This window comes from Pelecanus crispus, chromosome 14, assembly GCF_030463565.1.
Source record: "Pelecanus crispus isolate bPelCri1 chromosome 14, bPelCri1.pri, whole genome shotgun sequence".
In the NCBI taxonomy this organism is placed as follows: domain Eukaryota; kingdom Metazoa; phylum Chordata; class Aves; order Pelecaniformes; family Pelecanidae; genus Pelecanus; species Pelecanus crispus.
This window is the reverse complement of record NC_134656.1, coordinates 13,155,625-13,174,823: the sequence shown is the minus strand read 5'-3', so window position 1 is coordinate 13,174,823 and position 19,199 is coordinate 13,155,625. Positions and strand designations below refer to the sequence as shown.

The window sequence follows — 19,199 nt, the reverse complement described above, 5'->3', positions numbered from 1 at the left end:
TGAGTGCAGAGAGCTCTGGTCTCTCTCTTGGGAGCACAGACCGGATGACTGTTTTCCTTTCAGCAAAGGATTTTGTTATCACATCCCAAGCAAGAAAGCAGGGGCTCTCCTCCGTGCTCAGCTTCACTCCTTCAGACCTGTAGCCTTAGGGTAGAAGAGCTGTTTGGAGTGTTACGTAGGTCATAGTTCTGCGGGGCAAGGGCTGCTTGAAGAATCCCTTGTGCTCCTAAAATGTGAACAGCAAATTGTCGCTAGCATCACTGCCCAAAGGCACGTGCTGTTGTGGAGCCAGAGACCTTAGTGTCACATGGTGACACTGATGCCACTGCAGCTTGGGGCACCAGCGGGGCTGGGGCTGCATTGGGGTGCCAGGGAAGCACAAACACAAGCCAGTTGGGAGCCCAAATCAGCAGCATGTGGACTCAGTCACCCGCTGCTGGTTGCGAAATCAGGGGGAATTTTTCAACACAGAGCGAGCTGACACCAAACTATTAATTGCTGGTTCTCCTGCGCCATCCAGCTGATGCCGTTCAGCAATCGATTAAATTCCCACTCGTTGATCTTGCAATTACACTGAAACGTCTTGGTCCTGTCTAAAGCAGAGGAGTGACGTGCCCAGAGTCAGGTGGGGAGGAGAGCACCCAGGTTAGCAAGGAGGAGAGCACAGGCAGCTCTGCCGCTCGCTCTGGTCCCCCCTGCCCGGTAACAGTGGGTCGGACCCCAGGTCTGGGCGAGACGGCAGAACCACCGCCGGTGCTGGCAGCGGAGAGTTGGCGGTGGCTGCATTTGCAGAAGGAAAAATCCTGCTGCAGAGTAAAGCTCTGCTGCGTTGTAAAACGCTTAAAGAAAATTTTAAGACGTGTCAGTCAAAACCCAAGGCCAGGTGGTATGCGGCATAGGGTGGCTCCCACGGTGGGACAGGAGCAGACCCAGCAATGCTCAGGGTGCCCGTGCCACCCCCCAGCCCCACTCACCATTTGGGCATGGCTGCAGAGTGGGATCTGTTTATAGGGCATCCGGCCCCTGTAAAACTCGTTTATAGGGAAGTAAAAGGAGTCGTATGTCATTACTTTGCATAGCAACGTGTAAATTGCCAGGCAGGTGCTGACCTTGTCTGACGGGGAGGGAGAAAAAGGGAAAGGTGTAGAAGGGATGGAGGGAGCAAGAGAAGGGAAAATCAGGGGGAGAAGGCTGAGAATAACTGTGGAGAGGGGAAGGCAATCACTGAAGTGAAGAACAACCTTGTTCTCCCATCGGGGTTTTTTCCAAGTTTTCTGCTCCAGGTACAATTAAGACCAACACCGGCAGCTCAGCATCAAGGTCAATAGCCAAGAAGGTGTTCCCTGCATGGCAAGTGCCTGCTCCTGTGGTCCTGACTGCACCTGGGAGCTGGGATCGTCAAAGCACCTCAAGATTCAATAATAAACAGTCAACAAGAATCACTGCTGCTCCACCAAAAAAAAAAAAACAGCTTAGCAGTGTTCAGCAGTGGGTGAGATGATTAAAGATTAACCCCCTGCCTCCTGCCTCCACCCCTCTGGGGAGTATAGGCCTTGAGGCTCAGCAAATCCTTTCAGAGAAATATTTGAAATAAAAGACAACAGATAGGGGACGCAGTGAAGGCAGAGGGAGGCAGAAGGGCCAATAGCCTCGGACAAGGGAATCGGTACAATCTGGCCCGTGTTTGCTGATGATAATGCGCCTTTCCAAAGCACTAATAGACATGGAGATGGCAGATTATAGCGCAGCGCTAGACCCAGCGTATACCACTCTGGAGTTTGAGAACATGCAGGTGCTGGCTATGGGCAACGGTAAGTCCCCTCCATCTTCTCCCCTCTGCAGTGGCGGGACAAGCTGGGGGCTGCAGGACGACAAGTCCCTGGGGTGGCTGCTGAAATGCTCCCAGGGAGGGCTGGGGCATGGTGAGGGTGGTCAGCCGTGGGGCTCCCCAGCAGCTCACAGAGGGGCTTCTGCTTCCCCTGGGGAGAAATCGAGGTGGTGGAACAATGCTGTGCTAGGCACAGGTGGGATGGTGCCCTGCAGCCCAGACACCTTGGGGACGGGCACGCGCCAGGAGCTGGGTGCAGTGAGAGGTCCCCACCAGACATTCAGCCCAGGGACTGGGGCTGAGCACAGGGCGGGTCTCACCTCCCCGAGACCCCAACCAAGCGAAAAGACTAGCCAAAAGTTTCTGAGTGAAACGCTGCCGACAGCTCACTGGACAGACAACTGAGCCTGTGGCTCCAGAGCAGAGACCCAGTCCCACCCCAGCAGCAGCTGGAGCTAGGTTTTCTGGGAGCAGAAAGCCATTTAGTGCCTGGCAAGGGTGCAAATCACTAAGAAAAGAGATTCAGGCGCTGCCCCCGCAGCTGCCCCGAGGCCACGGCCCTTCCCCCTGCAGCAGTGGGGTGTGGGGTGGCATTCCCTTCTCTGGGAGAGGTGCGGGGCCAGGAGGCTCAGCCCCCAGGAAGAGGGGCGAGGGGACCTGGTGGGGATAGACAAGCATTCCTGTCCCCTCAGGAGGGTAGGATCACACTTAACCCGCCAGGATTTGCAACAGCCATTTGGGGACCAAGGAGTCCTGGTGATTAAATGCTCAGAGATAACAGGAGATTCCTCTCCAAGTTCCCCCTAAAGTCTCTCTAAATACGAGGTTAATGACTAAACGAAGCACGCCACAGAAAGCAACCCCCTGTGCCCTTTCCTCCTGCCTGCTGCGTCACCGAGGCTGCTGGGGCACCCCTGTCCCGGAAGGGCTGTGCCAGTGGCACGGGCTCTCCCCTCACAGCCTGTGCGGGTCTCCCCTGGGTTATGGCTCTGCTCCATCATGGATGTGACACCATGGTGCCAAAGTGTCTCTGCTGTGCAATAACCCCCTGCTGCCCTGGGTCTCAGCCCCTTCTCTGCTCCTAGGGGCTGCTCCTACCCACCCAGGGGTCTTGGGGCCGAGAACAGCTCCCTTCAGCTCTGCTGATGCCCATCTGGACCCTCCGGGACAAGCCCAGGTCTTGCTCCCTCTCCATGTCCCTTTTCCACCCAGCACACAAAAGCTCCTACACAGGGAGCTGCAACTCAGCCCGCCCGGACTGAGGACTCCACAGGCAGAGGGACATGATAATTTTATAAGACAAGATCAGGTGCGATATGAAATATGCCCTAGAGATGGATAAGTCAGCTGGGTCAGGTGGCACCAACACCTCTCCTCCTCCTCTGCCCAGCTCCAGACCAGGGGCAGGTCTCGCCTCCAGGGCAGCTTTGGCACTCCAGCAACTGCCCACACCTCTGCCTGCAAAACCTCTGCCTGCTTTTCCAGCCGAGGACTGCGGGAGAGCTCTGGCCCCTGCACAGCTCTGCAGCTCCAGCCCAGGGGTGGCTGCTCAGCAATGACCAAGTTTACCACTGTCACAGACCAAACGCATCCCGTGTTCAGACAGGCTTGGGGACCTCTCAGGAGCTCCTGTCCTAACACAAGTCTCAGCTGCAAGGTCACAAACTTAAAGTCAGATTTTTTCTTTCTTCCATTTACTTTAACTTCAGATCAATCCCATTAAACCCACTTCACTGCAGCAGCCAGAAGCCCACATTTCTGGCACTATGAAATAAACTTAATTGGAAAATTATCCATTAGGCAATAGCCAACCATTGTTGGTTTGCTATTAGACTAAGATGTTGTAATTTCTTTGATTAATGGTGCCAGTTTTTCCTGTTCTATATTCATCTGATTACAGCATGATATACTGTGAAAAAGGGATTATCTGGGCTGTCAGAGATACACAAGTAATGTGATTATAGGCAGATCAGCTCTTCTTCTCTCATGTAAGTTCTACATTTAGCTGAACCTGGAAATCTAACTTTCCTTTTGGAATGACCTTCATCCAGCTGAGCCCTCAGGATGCATGGGAGGAGGAATGTTTTCAGAGGCAAGCTGCTCATAGGGACAAGAGACAGAACGGGCTTGGGAGGAGCTCAGTGCTGTGGGAGTGGAGAGAGGAGCTTTGCACAGGCAGTGCCACACACATGGAAATGCAGCTGTGTAACAGGGTGTGCCAGGCAGGGATGCAGAGAGGCAGCAAACTGACTCAGAAAGAAATACAGGAGGGACATAAGGAATTAGAAAGACAGAAATCAGGCAGGGAAATGAAAGGTGCTGCCAGAGCCAGGGAAGGGACTAGCTCAAGATGCCCTGTGCTCACTCACTGATGGATCCACACCAGTTACTCCTGCCAAGGGATGGCATGAGTAGGCTGTGCAGCGCCTGCTGCAGTACCCCTTTCTCTGCAAAATAAAAGCTAAAATTGTAGCCCTGCCCCTGGCAGTATGGCCTCAGCCTGCCCCAGTGCCCATGCCCCAGCTACCAAAGCAAGCTCTGTGGGGACCAGCCTTTTATAGCACCCAGACCCCTTTCTGCTGGGTGCCAAGTGGGATCAGCTGTGGCTCTCCCGGGGTGAGAGTTAACTGCATCCTTGTCAAACCCAAAGACCAGGGACCAACAGACTCAAGTATTAAAATCCCAGCAGGTTTCTATGGCTTTGTAGATCCTGGATATCATTTTCAACCGGGATTTCCACTGAGGCAGGGGAATGTGCCTGTGCTGATACAGGAAAATGTACATGGGAGGAGACAATTAGATCAACTGAATTAAGGGCTGATCCCTTCAGCCTTGAGGTTTGTTTAGCTTGCTGGAGTGGTTTTAGTGTAGGGCTTGTATGGTTTTGAGCCTTTCAGAAGTCCTTTCCTACAGAAGCTGCTGCAATTCCCCATCCTCCCAAAAGAGCCCTGCAAATGCCAGCCCCCCTCAGTCTGTAAAGGACTGTAAAACATATCGATCTCAGCTGTGGCGCTACTAGACTCTGGAAGGTACCCAGCATACAGCCTCCTCCATGCTACAGCATCACCCTTTCTTTCTGGGTTAGCTTGATCAGTCCTTCCTTGCGTGGGTAGTGTTTGCCCACATGCGTTTTCCAGCTGAAGTAATATGAGTTTGTTATACACTTAAAGTCTTGTTCTCCTGAAGAACGGCTGTGCTGGCTGGAGCTCCATGCCTGGCAGAGAGGCTCTCCCACAAAGGGGGCTGGTCACCTCGTTTCTCTAACAGCGTCTGCTCAGGGCTGTCATGGGCTCTTTTGGTGCTATAACACAAACACCTCTCTACTAAATCAGCTGCTCACCCTGAGCTGTAATACCTCAGCTTTAACTCTGCACCAGCTTTTTCTCTGGCCATGCTACTGCAGCCCAAAGCATCTGCAAATCCCTGAGGAATTTTGGCTCTGCTCTGTGACTCCTGCAAATGGGTTTCCACTTTGTCTGAAGGCATCGCTGGAGTCAGGCCTTTGGGAAGAGCTGTCTCACCCTGGCACACGGGGAGCTTTTGCACACTCAGAATGCAATGAATTGAGACTCAAAACACCCACCACTCCTTACACACCTCTCTGTCTGGCCCCTGCCACATAGTCTGGGTGCAGCTGCCTGGTTCCTCCAAAAATCAAGTTTCTCACTGGAAACTGAGTTAGGAAATGTCCGCTGTCTGTCTCACTGTCTTCTTCTTCCTGTGTCCTTCCCAAGCAGACTCGTCACCATCAGAAGCAGCCAACCTCAACACTTCCAACAGCATCGGGGTGAGCGCACTGTGTGCCATCTGCGGGGACCGTGCCACGGGGAAGCATTACGGGGCTTCCAGCTGTGATGGCTGCAAAGGCTTCTTCAGGAGGAGTGTCCGGAAGAACCACATGTACTCCTGCAGGTAAGGACAGAGGGGAAAGAGTTGCATGGCTGAAACAAAACAGTCCCTAGGAACTGAACAGCAAAGCCCTCAAAGCGCAGCAGGACGGTCCTTCATCCTCTTCATCCTCCCTGTGTCCTCCACCACCTTCCCTGATCTCACCCCCGAGCTGGGAAGGGTCAGAGACCGCTCTCACTCTGGGATTGCCCTTCAGTGATCACCAGGGAAAGACCTTGGGAGGTCTTGCCCCATTCTTTAGGGGCCAAGCACATGTTCTTGCAAATGGATATGGCCAACTGTGGATGTGGCCAGCAAGCAAGGTGATGCCAGGGGGAAGCCCTATTACAGGGGCTGAGCATCTTGCTACTCAGTGCTCTGAGTGCAGCGCAAACCCCATGCACTCCCTGGGGCACTTCAGTGGCCTCCCATCCCTCCTCCATCATGAGATGGAAGTGCGTCTGCCATCTACCTAAAATGCTGTCACTGCCTGTTACATGATAAAAGAACATCTAAGGAGCAATAACCTGGGCAGTGTAGCGTGCACATCTCTGAGGATGAGGCACCCATATTGCTCCTGCAACTCATGTGCTGCACCTTGTGTCACTGGTGGTAGCCCACAGCTCTCCCATGCCATCAGCAGCTGTGACCTGCCTGCTCCCTGCTCTCAGCAACCCACACATAGAGAGTCTCAGAGAAAAATGAGGCATCCTGAGCTCAGAGTGTCTAAATCACTTGGGCTTTTTGAGTGAGTTACTCCTGATGGCCTGATAGCCACCTGGAGAGCACAAAGAGCAACATGAGCCAGGTTTATGAGTGCACGTGAAGCACATTATCACTTGCACCCCAGGGTTATTTGAGCTGGCTTCCCAGGGAGCCCCCTCCCCACAGCTCCAGTGGAAAGGCTAAGGTGCCCAGTTCTTTGGAGACTAGGGCTTTTATATAAGTGCTACAGAAATGCTTAAAAAGCTGCTTTCAGGCATCCATTTGGGCACATCTTAGCTTGGGGCATTAAAAAGCATGGTAAAAACAAGCTTTTTGAAAAGCTACAGAACTCGGCATGGCCAGCAGCCCTTTCCCAGCTCTGTACGCCTTTGTCTTTACTTTGCAAGCTTGATCTATCTGCAGTAAATTAGAGCAAATTTGCAAGTGAAATTCATGCTGCAAATGGCCACCAGGTTTGTGCTGCATGCGAGAACCACACACATGGGAGATCAGTGTTTGCCCTGCCATGTGCAATGGATTTGGTGATACAAGTGCGGAGGGAAGGAGCTGGTTGCTTCCCAAGCCCTCTCTGAAGCGTCAGTGGCTGCAGAGCTGTTTGCACACCAGTGATGCTGTCCAGAGGTCAGAACCAACCTGCCTGGATCCCAGACACAGCCCTGGAGAGATGCAGGGATTCAAACCAACTTTTTAACCTTACTAGCTCAAGAACATCCTTCTACCCTTCTTTTATTCAGAGTAAATGCATTCTTCCTCCCTTCTAACTGGGATCTAAGTTACAACAGAGGCTACTAAGTTGGCTCTGACCCTCCTGGCTCACACTTTTAAGTTCACTGGGGCTTGTTAGTCCATCATGAGCATCCTTTGCCTAGTGGTTAGTGAGTAAGACCAGCAGCCTGAGCTCCTGCATGTGACTGTCAGCTCTAGCCCATCCTTATTGAACATCCAGAGGTAGAGCAGAGGGCTGAGATGTTCAGCGTAAAGAAGAAACCTCAGGTTAAAGCAAGCATGGAAATGGCACAGACTGGGGCTCCTTTCTCAGGGTGAGCCTCTGGGAACCTGCTCTGAGCATATGTTGGAGCTTGGGGCTCTGTCTTGTCCTGCCTTCAGGCTCAGTCTTGCTGCTCCTCACACCTCTCTTTCTTCCCAGATTTAACAGGCAGTGTGTTGTAGACAAAGACAAAAGAAACCAGTGCCGATACTGCAGGCTTAAGAAGTGTTTCCGAGCAGGAATGAAGAAGGAAGGTGGGTGATGGTGTGGCTTCCCCGCGCTCCCCCCAGCATCAGTCACGCTGGCTGCATACGTCTGAGGAAGCCCTTGCAGCCCAAGGCCAGTCCCTGCCATGTACACGCTTACCCAGCTATCTTAGCCCTGTCTTCCCTCCACAGTGCTCTCCTGCGCACAGACCCAGACCCCCATCACAGGGGGGTTTAAGGAGAATTTTGGCCTCTGGTCATGAGCGCTTGCATGTGCCCAACCTGCCCACTCCCATGCATGCGAAGTCCTTGCAAACAACTATCATCCCAACAGTTAAGGGCAAGGCATGGGGGCCCTGCGTGCTCCCAAATTCAATTTCAGGGCCCCTTCTCAGGGTACCTCTCAAAATGCCAGCAAAGACAAGCCCACAAGAGTGCCGCAGGGCCATACTTGTGTCTCAGAACTGCCCGTGCTTGTACACACAAATCACACCCGGGCCTCTTCAGCTCACTCTTGCTCACACACACATCACCTGTGCTCCCACACAGCCGGGGCATCTGAGTGGTTTGGGAATGCTTCTCAACATCAGTGAGAAGCAAAAACTTCAGTGAAGGCCTGGAAATTTGGAAACACTTTGGGAAAACTGCTCTAAGTGCTGTTGCCCCAGAGTCACCATGAAATCCACAGCTGGATGGGTGAGTCCAGCAAAGGTCCAACTGGCATTTTGCCCCTTTTTTTCCTAATGTGCATGTAGGTTCTTGCTGACTCTCTGCAGAGAGCTTAGTTTTACCTAATACATCAGCCACAGCAGAAGGGACCCAGAGCAAGTTGGAGCATTTTGGTTATTTAACTCCATATAAAACAAGTAAAGATATCCACCGCCCTGCATGGCCCAGGCTCACTCCACCAACTTCCCTGCCTCTCTGTCTCTGCAGCTCTTCCAGGTCCCCATGACTCAGACAAGATGGGACAGGATTCACTCCTTGTTTAGCCCTGCTTGGTTGTCAGGAGTATTCACAGTGGCAAGGAAACCTGGGGCTGCTGTGGTCCTGCTGGTGGCCCCACTGGTGGTCCCGCTGGCAGAGGGACAAACTGCCAGGAGCAGCCCAGAGGAGCTGCCTGGCACCCCGCAGAGCTCACCCCATTGATGTCTGTAAAGAGACAATCAGGAGGCATTTGGCCCTGTTGTTCCATGTAGAGAAATTAAACCCTGTGATCCCCCAGTTCACACCCCCTTGAGGAGAATCTTAGGAGAAAAGGGGTCCTTGAAGACAACAGAGAAGTACCAGCAGTACTGGGGCAGCTTCCCCATGAACACCAGCCTGCGGGAACACCTCTGAGCAGGAACATTTCTTCCGTGTTAAAGGGGATAAGGTATTGCAAGAAACTTGGCTTGACTTTTCCTGAAGAACATAGGAATCCTCCTCTACCTGCAGTGCCCGCTCATCCCATGCCCAGAGCTTTGCTGCTGTCTGTTAATATTCAATAGAAGTTACATTAGGTGCATGACCAGCTAATACTGAGCAAACATTTGGAAAACATCATGGCGTGACTGAACTCGGGGGCCTGCCACTGATAACAAGCGGCATAACCTTGAGAGCTCCTATTTACAGCCGCTGACTGCAGGGCTTTTCTTCTGGCCCAGCCTCATTATTGCTTTTTATCAGGCAGATTTATACATTGAGAACGTATCAATCCAGAGAGCCACCAGCCTAAGGCAGGGACTGTTCTGTTTCCCCCTGCCATCGATCAATACCTTATTTGAGCAGATAGCTTTGACTGGTGTGGCCATGGTGAGTTATGGCCAGCCCGCAGCTTCGCGGCAGACAGAGAAGCAAATCCTCCCTGTCAGCACTACTGTTTCAGCTCTGGCTGCTGCCACCTCTAGACTCAAAGCCCAGGTCCTCAGCACCAGACCAAGCAGGGAGGCACGCTGGGGTCAAACCTGTCCTCTTTACAATAAGGTATGAGAAAGCTCTGTTGCTCTGGATAGATAAGTAGGAGCTGTTTGCACTTCCTTCCTTATTGTAGCTTAGACGGAAGTTTTCCACTGCACCTACCTGGTGCAAGAGCTTGCAGAAGTCATGTGGACAGAAAAAGAAGCCATGCAGATACTTGACTCCTCCATTTCACACATAAGCTTTGGGCTGCATGTGTGAGCATGGCCACCATTTCAGAACCCATATCTAGAAATCAAAAAACTCAAAGCCAGATCCTTTGAAAGGAAATTTTCCCATTGAACTCTACAGGCTTTGAACCAGGTGTCTGAGTTCTGAAACAATCCCATCCCAGGATTTCTTTATTAGAAAGCAAATGAGAAAGCAGAACTACCAGATGTAGTCAGCTCTTGCAGGCATCCCATCACAAACCAGACACAGCTGCACCTCCACCCTGCCAGGCAGGGAAGCTGGGAAACTGCAGATAAGGAAGGGGAATGCCAAAAGTCTGTGCTAGTTTTCAGTGCGCATTGCCATGAACGACCTGCAGCTCAGCAAAACACTCTCTTGCAGCCGTACAAAATGAACGGGACCGAATCAGCACCCGGAGATCAAGTTATGAAGACAGCAGCTTGCCCTCCATCAATGTCTTACTGCAGGCAGAAGTCCTGGCACAACAGGTACCTCTTCTTTCTTCTTTGGCAAATACAAAAGCAGCAGGCACTATCTGGCCAGTAGAGCCAGTTGAGTATTTAATAGCCGAGTCTTCAAATTACCACCTCTTTTCTAAGTAACTTATCTGCCAAATCAACACTGTTTTTTCAAAGGCATTTGTTACCTGAAACCATCCCTTTAATGCTCCTTGGTCCAGAACTCAGTTGTAATAATATGCAATGATCTGTTCTGCTTTGATGGGACACCTGAAGGCTGGACAGCCTGCTGGAAGAAAATAGGGTAGAATCATTGAAATCCAAGGAGCTGCGGCTGCCTAAGCCAGCCGAGGGGCTGGCCCTGCATGAGCAGCCTCCCTCCCCATCGGCTGTTAGGAACTTCGGATTCTGGCTTCCTGCAGTTTCATGAGGAATCAGTTTCATGCTTGTTTTATGCAGATATTCTTTCCAGTGTTTGCTTGAAATTCCCTGTTTCCACAAGCATACTGCCAAGACTTATTTCCTAGAGCGTTCACCTGAAAAGATGACTCTGATTTAAGAATCTGGATATTGCAAACAGTGTTCATCACATCAGTACTGTCTGGGAGGACACAGGACAGGACAGAAGCGCACAGGCTGTGGGAAGGGTTTTTCTGTGACAAGTGACAAGGATGGGGCTGTGCTGGAGGCAAGAGCTGCCACTCTTCATGGGAGCTGGGGAGAGCAGCACTCCTTGTCTAGGGGAAAATGAAGAGGGGGTTGAGCTGGAAGTCCATGTTCTTCCTTGCTTCAAGGGTCATATTACCCTGAAGGCTGCCCCAGGAGATGCTCCAGGACAGGGTGTGCCATGCTCTGGGCTCCATGCTAGGGCTCAGGCTGTAAGGTCCACTTCCCTGAGGAGGGGATATGCCAGAAGGGCCAGGGGCCAATCCTGTACATAAGAAGCATATCCAATCTCATCTCACATCTCACGTTGTCCGACACAGGCCCTTATATATTTATACACCCTATAAAAATAATATTGGTGCTGCTCCCAGAGGTGTGAGATAATGGGGTCTCAAGTCACCCAATCTACAAGGGAAGGACATTTCCGGGACTCTGAGTTCTGCAGTGGCATCATATGTAAGTCTTGAGCAGGGTCTGCTGATAAAAACTACAACCATCAACAAATCTAGGGGAGCTCTTGCTCTCCCACAGAGCACAGGGAGACTCATTAAACAAGGCAGGCTCCAGCACGGTAATTGGTAACTTTTATGTGCCTAGCTAATTAGAACAAGATACTGCTGAGGAGCTGCTTTCTCCAAGATCTTGGGTCACTCACTCAGAGGTCTTCATTTATTTGCTAAGCCTTCCGGGCTCTCTGATTAGGGTAATACATGGTGAGATTTTTACAATCTTATTTATTCAATAATAGTTTGAGAGCTGGAAAGCTTCCAGGTAATGCAACCTGGAAAAAAAAAAATGCAGGTGGCATTTGAACTCCATTTCCTTGCAGAGGCTGGCAGGGTCCAAGCTGAAAATGCTGGCAGGAACAGGACAGGAAGAGCTGATGTTGTACAACAGCAGAGAGGGCAGGTGGAGGGCAGCGATGGGGTTGAGTTAATTGCTTACAGAAGCATGAGGATAAAGTAGTGACTAAGGGCAAATTTTCAGATGAGCTGGGTGAGCAGCTATGCATGAGAACCAGGCAGGAGGCTGGGTGCCTGCTTTGGGGGAGATGTTCTTTCCAGGTCTGTGTGACAGTACTTGCAGAGTTGTCAGGCTTGTCCTTTGCAAATGAAATGGCCCCATTTGCCTCTGCAATCACAAATAATTTGCCATGCAAAAAATGTGACCTGTGTTGTGGGCATGTTTGCACATGCACAGTTTTTCCAAAAGGGCCTAAAAGCTGGGGGGAGGTGGGAGGTTGTTGCCTTTAAAGTCTGTCTTTAGCATTTGAAATTGGGTAATGTCAAGTATTAATGACCTGGTGCTCACAGAAAGCAGTGTCAGACCTGGAAAGCTACCTTCCGCAGAGACTTCTTGTGCTCATGCTGACTCAGACAGGAGGAGAAGTAGAGCCTGCGTGTCTCCTGTCAAAAGCAGACAAGGCAGGTCTGGCCAAGCACTGGCTCTGGAGTAGGATGGAAGGGGGAGCAGTTCTCTGCTCTTTGGTGGGATCAAGTAGCTTGTGCAGCAGCACTGGGTGAACGTGTCCTTGCTACTGGTGAGGATGACTGCTACATGAGCCTCTCTGTTCCCTCCTGGATCTCGACTGAGCACATTTGTTCAGTGGGAGGAAGAACTTGGATTTAGAAACATTTCTTCCATGCTTTCCAGTCTAGTCAAGGCATGACAGTTTACCAAGATGATCCACAGCCTCAGCTCTGAAGCATTTCAATTTAAATGAGTTGTGCTAGGCCACATATTCTGGGGGCTGGATGTGCAACAGAAAAAAGTAATCGTTGATGCTGGAGTCTGTATCAGCACAATCCATGGGCTGGGGATTTTCCTGTCTATGTTTCTTCTGTGGCCCCAAAAGCTGAAGGATCTCTTCTCTCCTTCCAGATATCATCCCCAGTTCCTGTGATCAATGGGGACATCCGAGGGAAGAAGATTGCCAACATCTCCGACGTGTGTGAGTCCATGAAGCAGCAGCTGCTAGTGCTGGTGGAGTGGGCCAAGTACATCCCTGCCTTCTGCGAGCTTCCCCTGGATGACCAGGCAAGTCCCCCCATCCACCCCACCTCACTCTGCCCTGGGGAAGGCAGCAGGGAGCCAAAGGAGAGCCAGGCAGCTGAGACCTTCAAACAAAATGTGCATTGTCCACTCTGTTATCCTGACTGCTGCAGCTGATTGAGAATGGCATCCATACAATGCCAGCACAGGCCATTTGCATGTGCAGCTAATCAGTCGATGAGCACAGTCATGATAACACTGAGCTCAAATTAGGTACATAATCAGGTGCGCATTTTGCATGGGCCTACCAGTCAATTATTTATTAATTATAGTTTGCGCAGCACTTTGAAAACCTGAAGTGCTATACAAATACTTAGGGTAATCAGTAAGACAGATTTCTAGCCTCAGGTCTGCTCAAGACTTAAAACCAAATCTGCCTGTCTATCTTCCTGCTTCTTGCCCAGGGACATGTTTGTATCCATTCTCCTGATGTGGAATTATTGAAACTAAACACTAGTTTGCTCCCAAGGCAGTAAGAAAATCCCTCTTCAAAGTTAAAAACCAGAAATATATTTGCATTTAATACAAATTGCTAGAATTACATTTGCTGATTCCATAACCAAGATAAGCACAGTGAGTTTGAAATCCTCTGTAAAACTATACTGCAGGATCTCAGGCAGCTTCAAAGAGATACAAGGAGATGTCTCCTGTTCAAGTCTAAATTTCAGAGGTCTGCAGCAGATGTTGTAGGGCATGATGTGTGCCCAGCCTTGAACAGCACATGTGGACGGTGGGGAGGCTCCAGAAGGAAGGGATAGCACTTCTGGCAGGGTATAGCACTTCTGACAGCACCAGCCCAGGTCCTGTCACAGGTAGGAAGGTATTTCCAATCTTCTCAGTGTTCGGTCACAAAACCAGCATGGGTCCACTTCAGCCAGAATCACTCTTCAGCCCTGTTGATCTAGAGGTAATTTTTACATCATGAAGAAAAGGATATCCAGAAAGTGAGAGCATCTAGCTGATCAAAACCCCCTAAATCCTAAAACTGAGATCTTCAGTAATAACCCAGCAGCACAAAGCCCTGGGGAATTCGGTGCTGTTAACACAGAGCGTATTTCCCTCTTTAATATTGTGTGCAAGTACTAAATTGTTTAAAATGGTAAGAAATGTGTTAAACTCCTAAGACAAATGGAATTCAAAATTATGAAAACCAAAATGGACTCCAATGGCAAATGACATTTACACAGCAAACAGGCTGCAGCCCAGCAGAGGCCTGGGCAGCCCTGCGTTGCATCCTTGTGCCATTTGGAACAGAGGCAGTAAACCTGGTTGATAACTCTGCAAACTACAGCAATTTCCATGTGAGCTCATTTTACAATTGTGCGGCTGCAAAATTTCTCAAAGAAGAAAATAAAGCCTAAAGATGACATTGTCTGAACCCTGTCTTCCCACAGAGGAGAGGCTGCTCTCAGCATGCTCCACAGGCTCGTCTTGACTGAAATAGATCTTCTGTTATGACCAGCCATCCCCCATCCTGAGCAGTTCCAAATCTGTCCCAAAGGGCTTGAGAGGAAAGACAGTGCTGCATTAAAACTAATCAATTAATGCCATCTGTGCTTTCGAAGGACGGTATGAGAACAGAGGCAGCAGATACTCAGGGGAGTGCAGGAGGAAGGACAGAAATGCCAGGGAGCAGGAATGAACAAAACTAAGTGCAAGCCAGCTGCTCAAGGGGCATGAGAGCCAGTCAAGACATGTCCATTGGGAACATATAATGATGGGAAACACCATTACATTGTCATTAAAATATTGCCTGAGAATGAATCATCTCTGCCAACATTTTTATAGGAAAAGTCATACCTAACCCCTCATTATTCCTCTGCAACAAAACGTCAAAGTACTGGGTTTGGTGGGGCAAAGCCATTTAATTTCAAAGTTAAAGTTCTACTTTGTTGTGTTACAACCTTTGTATTTATCCTAGTTCACAATGGGATGATGTATCTCAGGTTGATCACTGCAAGAACAAATATCAAATTAGATGTTTTTGTCTTGTTGAAGTAATTTACTTTAACCCTGCTCAAACAAGCAAATTTTATGGAAACAAAAATGGTGGTTTGAAACTGAGCTTTCTTGAATTTGCATTAGGCAGGAAATTTCTACGTGAGGGCTTTGCTCCCCCTTGGGACTCACAGTTTTTCCATCCTTCTCAAAGTTTCGTCAGATAGGAAAGCTCAGTTTTTTGCAGCTCTGGTAATTACAAGCAGCTTGACTAACACATCCGCCCATGTTTGGATAGTGATAGAGAGAGGCTAGATTTTGGCATATAGATAAAGGTTCCCCAGCATCATGTGTGCGTAGCCTTTTTTGCAAGGACCTCCACTGTTTATTTTGCATAACTCTTTTTCACCCTCTGCAAAAAAAAATCCCTTTCTCAGACATCATCATCTTTTCTAACCAGAGCTCTCTTCTATGGGTGACACACTGTTCTGGCATTTCTGGTAGGGTAAGACTTCTCTTGACTTTGTCAGATGCTGAGGGATAACACACTGGAAAAGGGGACTATTCCCATCAGGACACACTTTTCAGAATCTCTCCATCAATGTTTAATGATTGTTTTCTCTAGCAAAGGCTCCTGGCTGGACATTAAGAAGCCTCTGTGTCAGGCTGTCCAATCGTTAACTTCTGTTTCCACCTAAATCTCTGAAATTTTTAACTGAAGGAGGGCAAAAGATTCAGAACATTCTCAGGAGCCACTGGAGGGTGTAAAATGAAACACTTCAATCATTAACGTCAGGGCAGAAAAACATCCCTTTGGCTTCCCTGGACCAAATGCCCACTGCTGTGGAGGGAACGAATGACCAGAGGGTAACCCCACCAGCAGACGTGGGTCCCCATGAGCGTGATTTCAGTGGGAGGTGGTGTCGTGGTTTAGCCCCAGCCAGCAACTATCTAACTCTATCCCAGCCGAAACCAGGACAGGTGGGCACGGCCCAGAGGGACAGCAACTGTCTGCAGCAGTGGATCGCACTTCTCCCCACTTCCCAGGCTGAAGCATGGTCCCTGGTTCTGCACTTGGTAGGAATTTCCTCGTCTGCAAACGGCCCACTGTGAACATGTGCCACAGCTGACATGAGGTCCTGGGACAGTCTAGCATGGTCTTGCTCATGACATGTGCCGTGAATATGAGATGTTTCAGGTGCTGTCTATTATCTGCTGGTTCTGCTGGATTTATAGCTGTTTATGCACAGGAGTAAACCATTTTTTGACCTCTTTCTCTGACTGTGGCTGGAGAGGGGCCCTCACTCCCCATCCTTGAGTGCAGTACAGAAATGCTGGGCTTTCCCTCTTGCTTACATGAAATCACAGCCTTGTCTCTGTCTCTGCATCAGCCAAATAACCTTTCCCTGCCCTTGCAGGTAGCACTGTTACGAGCACATGCAGGAGAACATCTGTTACTGGGAGCTGCCAAGAGGTCCATGGTGTTCAAGGATGTCTTGCTGCTAGGTAAAGAGTGCACTTCTGCTCCTGGCCCATCTACTTCTGTGAAGCTTCCCTGCCGGTGTGAAGGAGGGGGTGGTTCAGTGTTTGCAGGCATCCTTTTTGCAGAGGGGTGGCTTGAACAATTCGGTATTTTAGCGAGCCTAGCACAACCTTTGGGTGCAGCTAGGCCTGGCTGACATTCACATCAAGGCCATGACATGTGGCAAAGTTGGGGGACTATGAATATTCACATTGCCTCCCCTGGTTTGTGCAAGCAAGCTGTGGTGTGACTGAGAAAAAGGCTCCTTGGTCAGCTTTTCCTTGCTTGAGTGACCCCTGAGTAAGGAGAGGCTGCTCTGGCAACACAGATCAGCATTTCTGGCGGGCTGAGCCAGGGAAGTGCGAGAAGGAGGAACTTCTTAAGTCCTCTACCCTCAAAATTATCTCAGCATTAGTTACGTGGGTTTTGAACTCCTTGCCACCCTTGATAAGTCTTGGGCAATGGCAAGGCAATGGTCTCTGTGCTGCTTGTCCAAAGGAAACGACCACATCATCCCGCGGAACTGCCCTGAACTGGTGGAGGTGAACCGCGTGGCCATCCGCATCCTGGACGAGCTGGTCCTCCCCTTCCAAGAGCTGCAGATAGACGATAATGAATATGCCTGCCTGAAAGCCATCATCTTCTTCGACCCAGGTATGGTCCAGCTTGGTGAGGGTTACCATCAGAGGGGACTAGTCTGGGTTATGCCAACTAATACTGATCCTGAGTTGTGGAAATACTGCCTGGTCTCCTCTCTGGGCCAAACTGTTCTTAGAGGGAAGGGAGAAGTCAGCCTAAATAGCAAAAAAAGGTCCATTACAGCAGATGATAGAGAATCAGAGACAGCTCACCTCAGCCTGCACCCAGACTTCATGCTATTACTGAAGGGCACTTACTAGGGAAGCAGCCTGGATAGTTTGCTCTGTGCATTGTTTCAGATGCCAAAGGACTGAGTGACCCCTCCAAGATCAAGCGGATGCGGTACCAGGTGCAGGTCAGCCTGGAGGATTACATCAATGACCGGCAATATGACTCACGGGGCCGCTTTGGGGAGCTGCTGCTGCTGCTGCCTGTGCTGCAGAGCATTACCTGGCAGATGATAGAACAGATCCAATTTGTCAAGCTCTTCGGCATGGCTAAGATCGACAACCTGCTGCAGGAGATGCTGCTGGGAGGTGAGTACTTGAGGGTCCTACAAGAGGCCTCTCAGTGTTCCCTGATCACCATCCTCTTGAGAACCTCTATAGCCACCATTCCCTACCCAAAAAAAGTGGAGACAGACTGTATGCTGGTTAGCCATTGACTCACACAAAATCATCTCCCCCTGTCATTGGCAATGGTAACAAAGGGTCCTCCATTTCTATTTACCTAAAGAGATGCATTAGCTGTGCATCTATTTACAGAGAGCTGTCCCCAGCCCTCTGCATGTAGACAGGCTTTGCTGTGCAACCCCCAAACTCCTACCAGCCAGCTGTTTCACTAATCCTCCTCTGTGTCAGAAGGGAGTCATCAAAACAAAAGGGTCTGAAAGGTCAGGTTGAAGGTGTCCCAGATTTTCTACTGAGAGCATCCAATGGGACAAAACAAAATGAGATGTTGCCACTGTGCTATTCTTTACATGGAGGTGTGACTCAGGAGGAGAGGAATGTAATCCTGTATAAGAGGAAATGCAGGCAGCAGGCAGGGCTTAGTGAGCCCAAGGCATCCATGGAGGAAAATGGGAAGGGTGTGCTCCAATCACATATGCACAAGCTGATCATGCACAAAGCCTGGGACATTTGGGTGCAGTGGGTCTGCCCATCTGAACTGTCTCCTTCTGTCATCGTGGCAACTAATGTCATATGCACGTTTTTAGGCTCATCAAGTGAAACACCGCATGCTCACCATCCCCTGCACCCTCATCTGATCCAGGAGAACCTGGGAACAAACGTCATTGTGGCCAACACAATGCCTCCTCAGATGCACAATGGGCAGATGTGTGAGTATTGCCGGAGAGACAGAGAGCTCTCAGGAGAAACCAGGAACTTTCCAGCGTGCCTGTGGAGGTAGTTTCTACCTTGCAAGGAGATTTCCATGCAAGACAGAGTCTCTGATAATGAGTGTGTGAGAAATTCCTATGCAGAAAGGAGGGAAAGACAAACACAGAGGTGGGCTAGATTAGATTAGGCTAGACTAACCGATTCAACAAGATTTTCCCTGGCAGACTGTAACTTTTACATAGCCCTTAAATTTCGGGATGAATGATCCCATCCAGTGCCTACTGAAATCAGTGGAAAGGCTCCCCTTCGCTTGAATGATTCAGACACACCTCACCTTGCCCTCTTGCAAAAACACAGGAGAATCTGGTCCATCACACAGGGCCACCAGATAGGGTCACCACTTGGGAATTTGAGCTGAGATGACCTCAGCTGATCAAAAAAGTGGCCAGTACAGGTCAAAATGCCAGTAGCTCCCCTCATTCAGTGTTCGTTATTGTGGTTTTCCAGGGCATCTAACCATGCCTCTGTGTCTGGGCTGCCTTGCAGCAAACACACAAGCCGTTAGGAGCTACGGTTTTGCTACAGGGCCTTTGCTTTGCTTACAGCTGAACCTGGCATGACTGAGGACAGATCCCAGTGATGTCAAGTCTTCTAATTTTGTTCCTCTCTCTGTAGCTACTCCAGAAACCCCGCAGCCATCTCCACCTGCAGGCTCAGGACCTGAGCAATACAAGCTGCTGCCTGGAGCCATTGCAACCGTGGGAAAACAGCCCACCTCCATCCCACAACCTGCCATCACGAAACAGGAGGTCATCTAG

The 19,199-nt window shown here is 50.0% G+C and overlaps 1 protein-coding gene across 3 annotated transcripts; it reads left to right on the top strand.

Moving 5' to 3' along the window:
- Positions 1-1,690: 1,690 nt before the first annotated feature.
- On the top strand, positions 1,691-19,199 carry HNF4A (hepatocyte nuclear factor 4 alpha). Of its 3 annotated transcripts, none has more exons than XM_075721110.1 (10): positions 1,691-1,811; positions 5,563-5,740; positions 7,590-7,684; positions 10,148-10,254; positions 12,772-12,927; positions 16,299-16,386; positions 16,901-17,056; positions 17,341-17,577; positions 18,258-18,380; positions 19,057-19,199. In XM_075721110.1, the coding sequence occupies exons 1-10, from the start codon at positions 1,691-1,693 to the stop codon at positions 19,197-19,199; spliced, it is 1,404 nt and encodes a 467-aa protein (XP_075577225.1). The 3 variants fall into 3 exon arrangements, with proteins under 3 accessions (XP_075577225.1, XP_009491154.2, XP_009491153.1); XM_009492879.2 differs by having other exon boundaries at positions 1,697-1,811; positions 5,566-5,740; XM_009492878.2 differs by having other exon boundaries at positions 1,697-1,811; positions 5,566-5,740; positions 18,258-18,402; positions 19,049-19,199.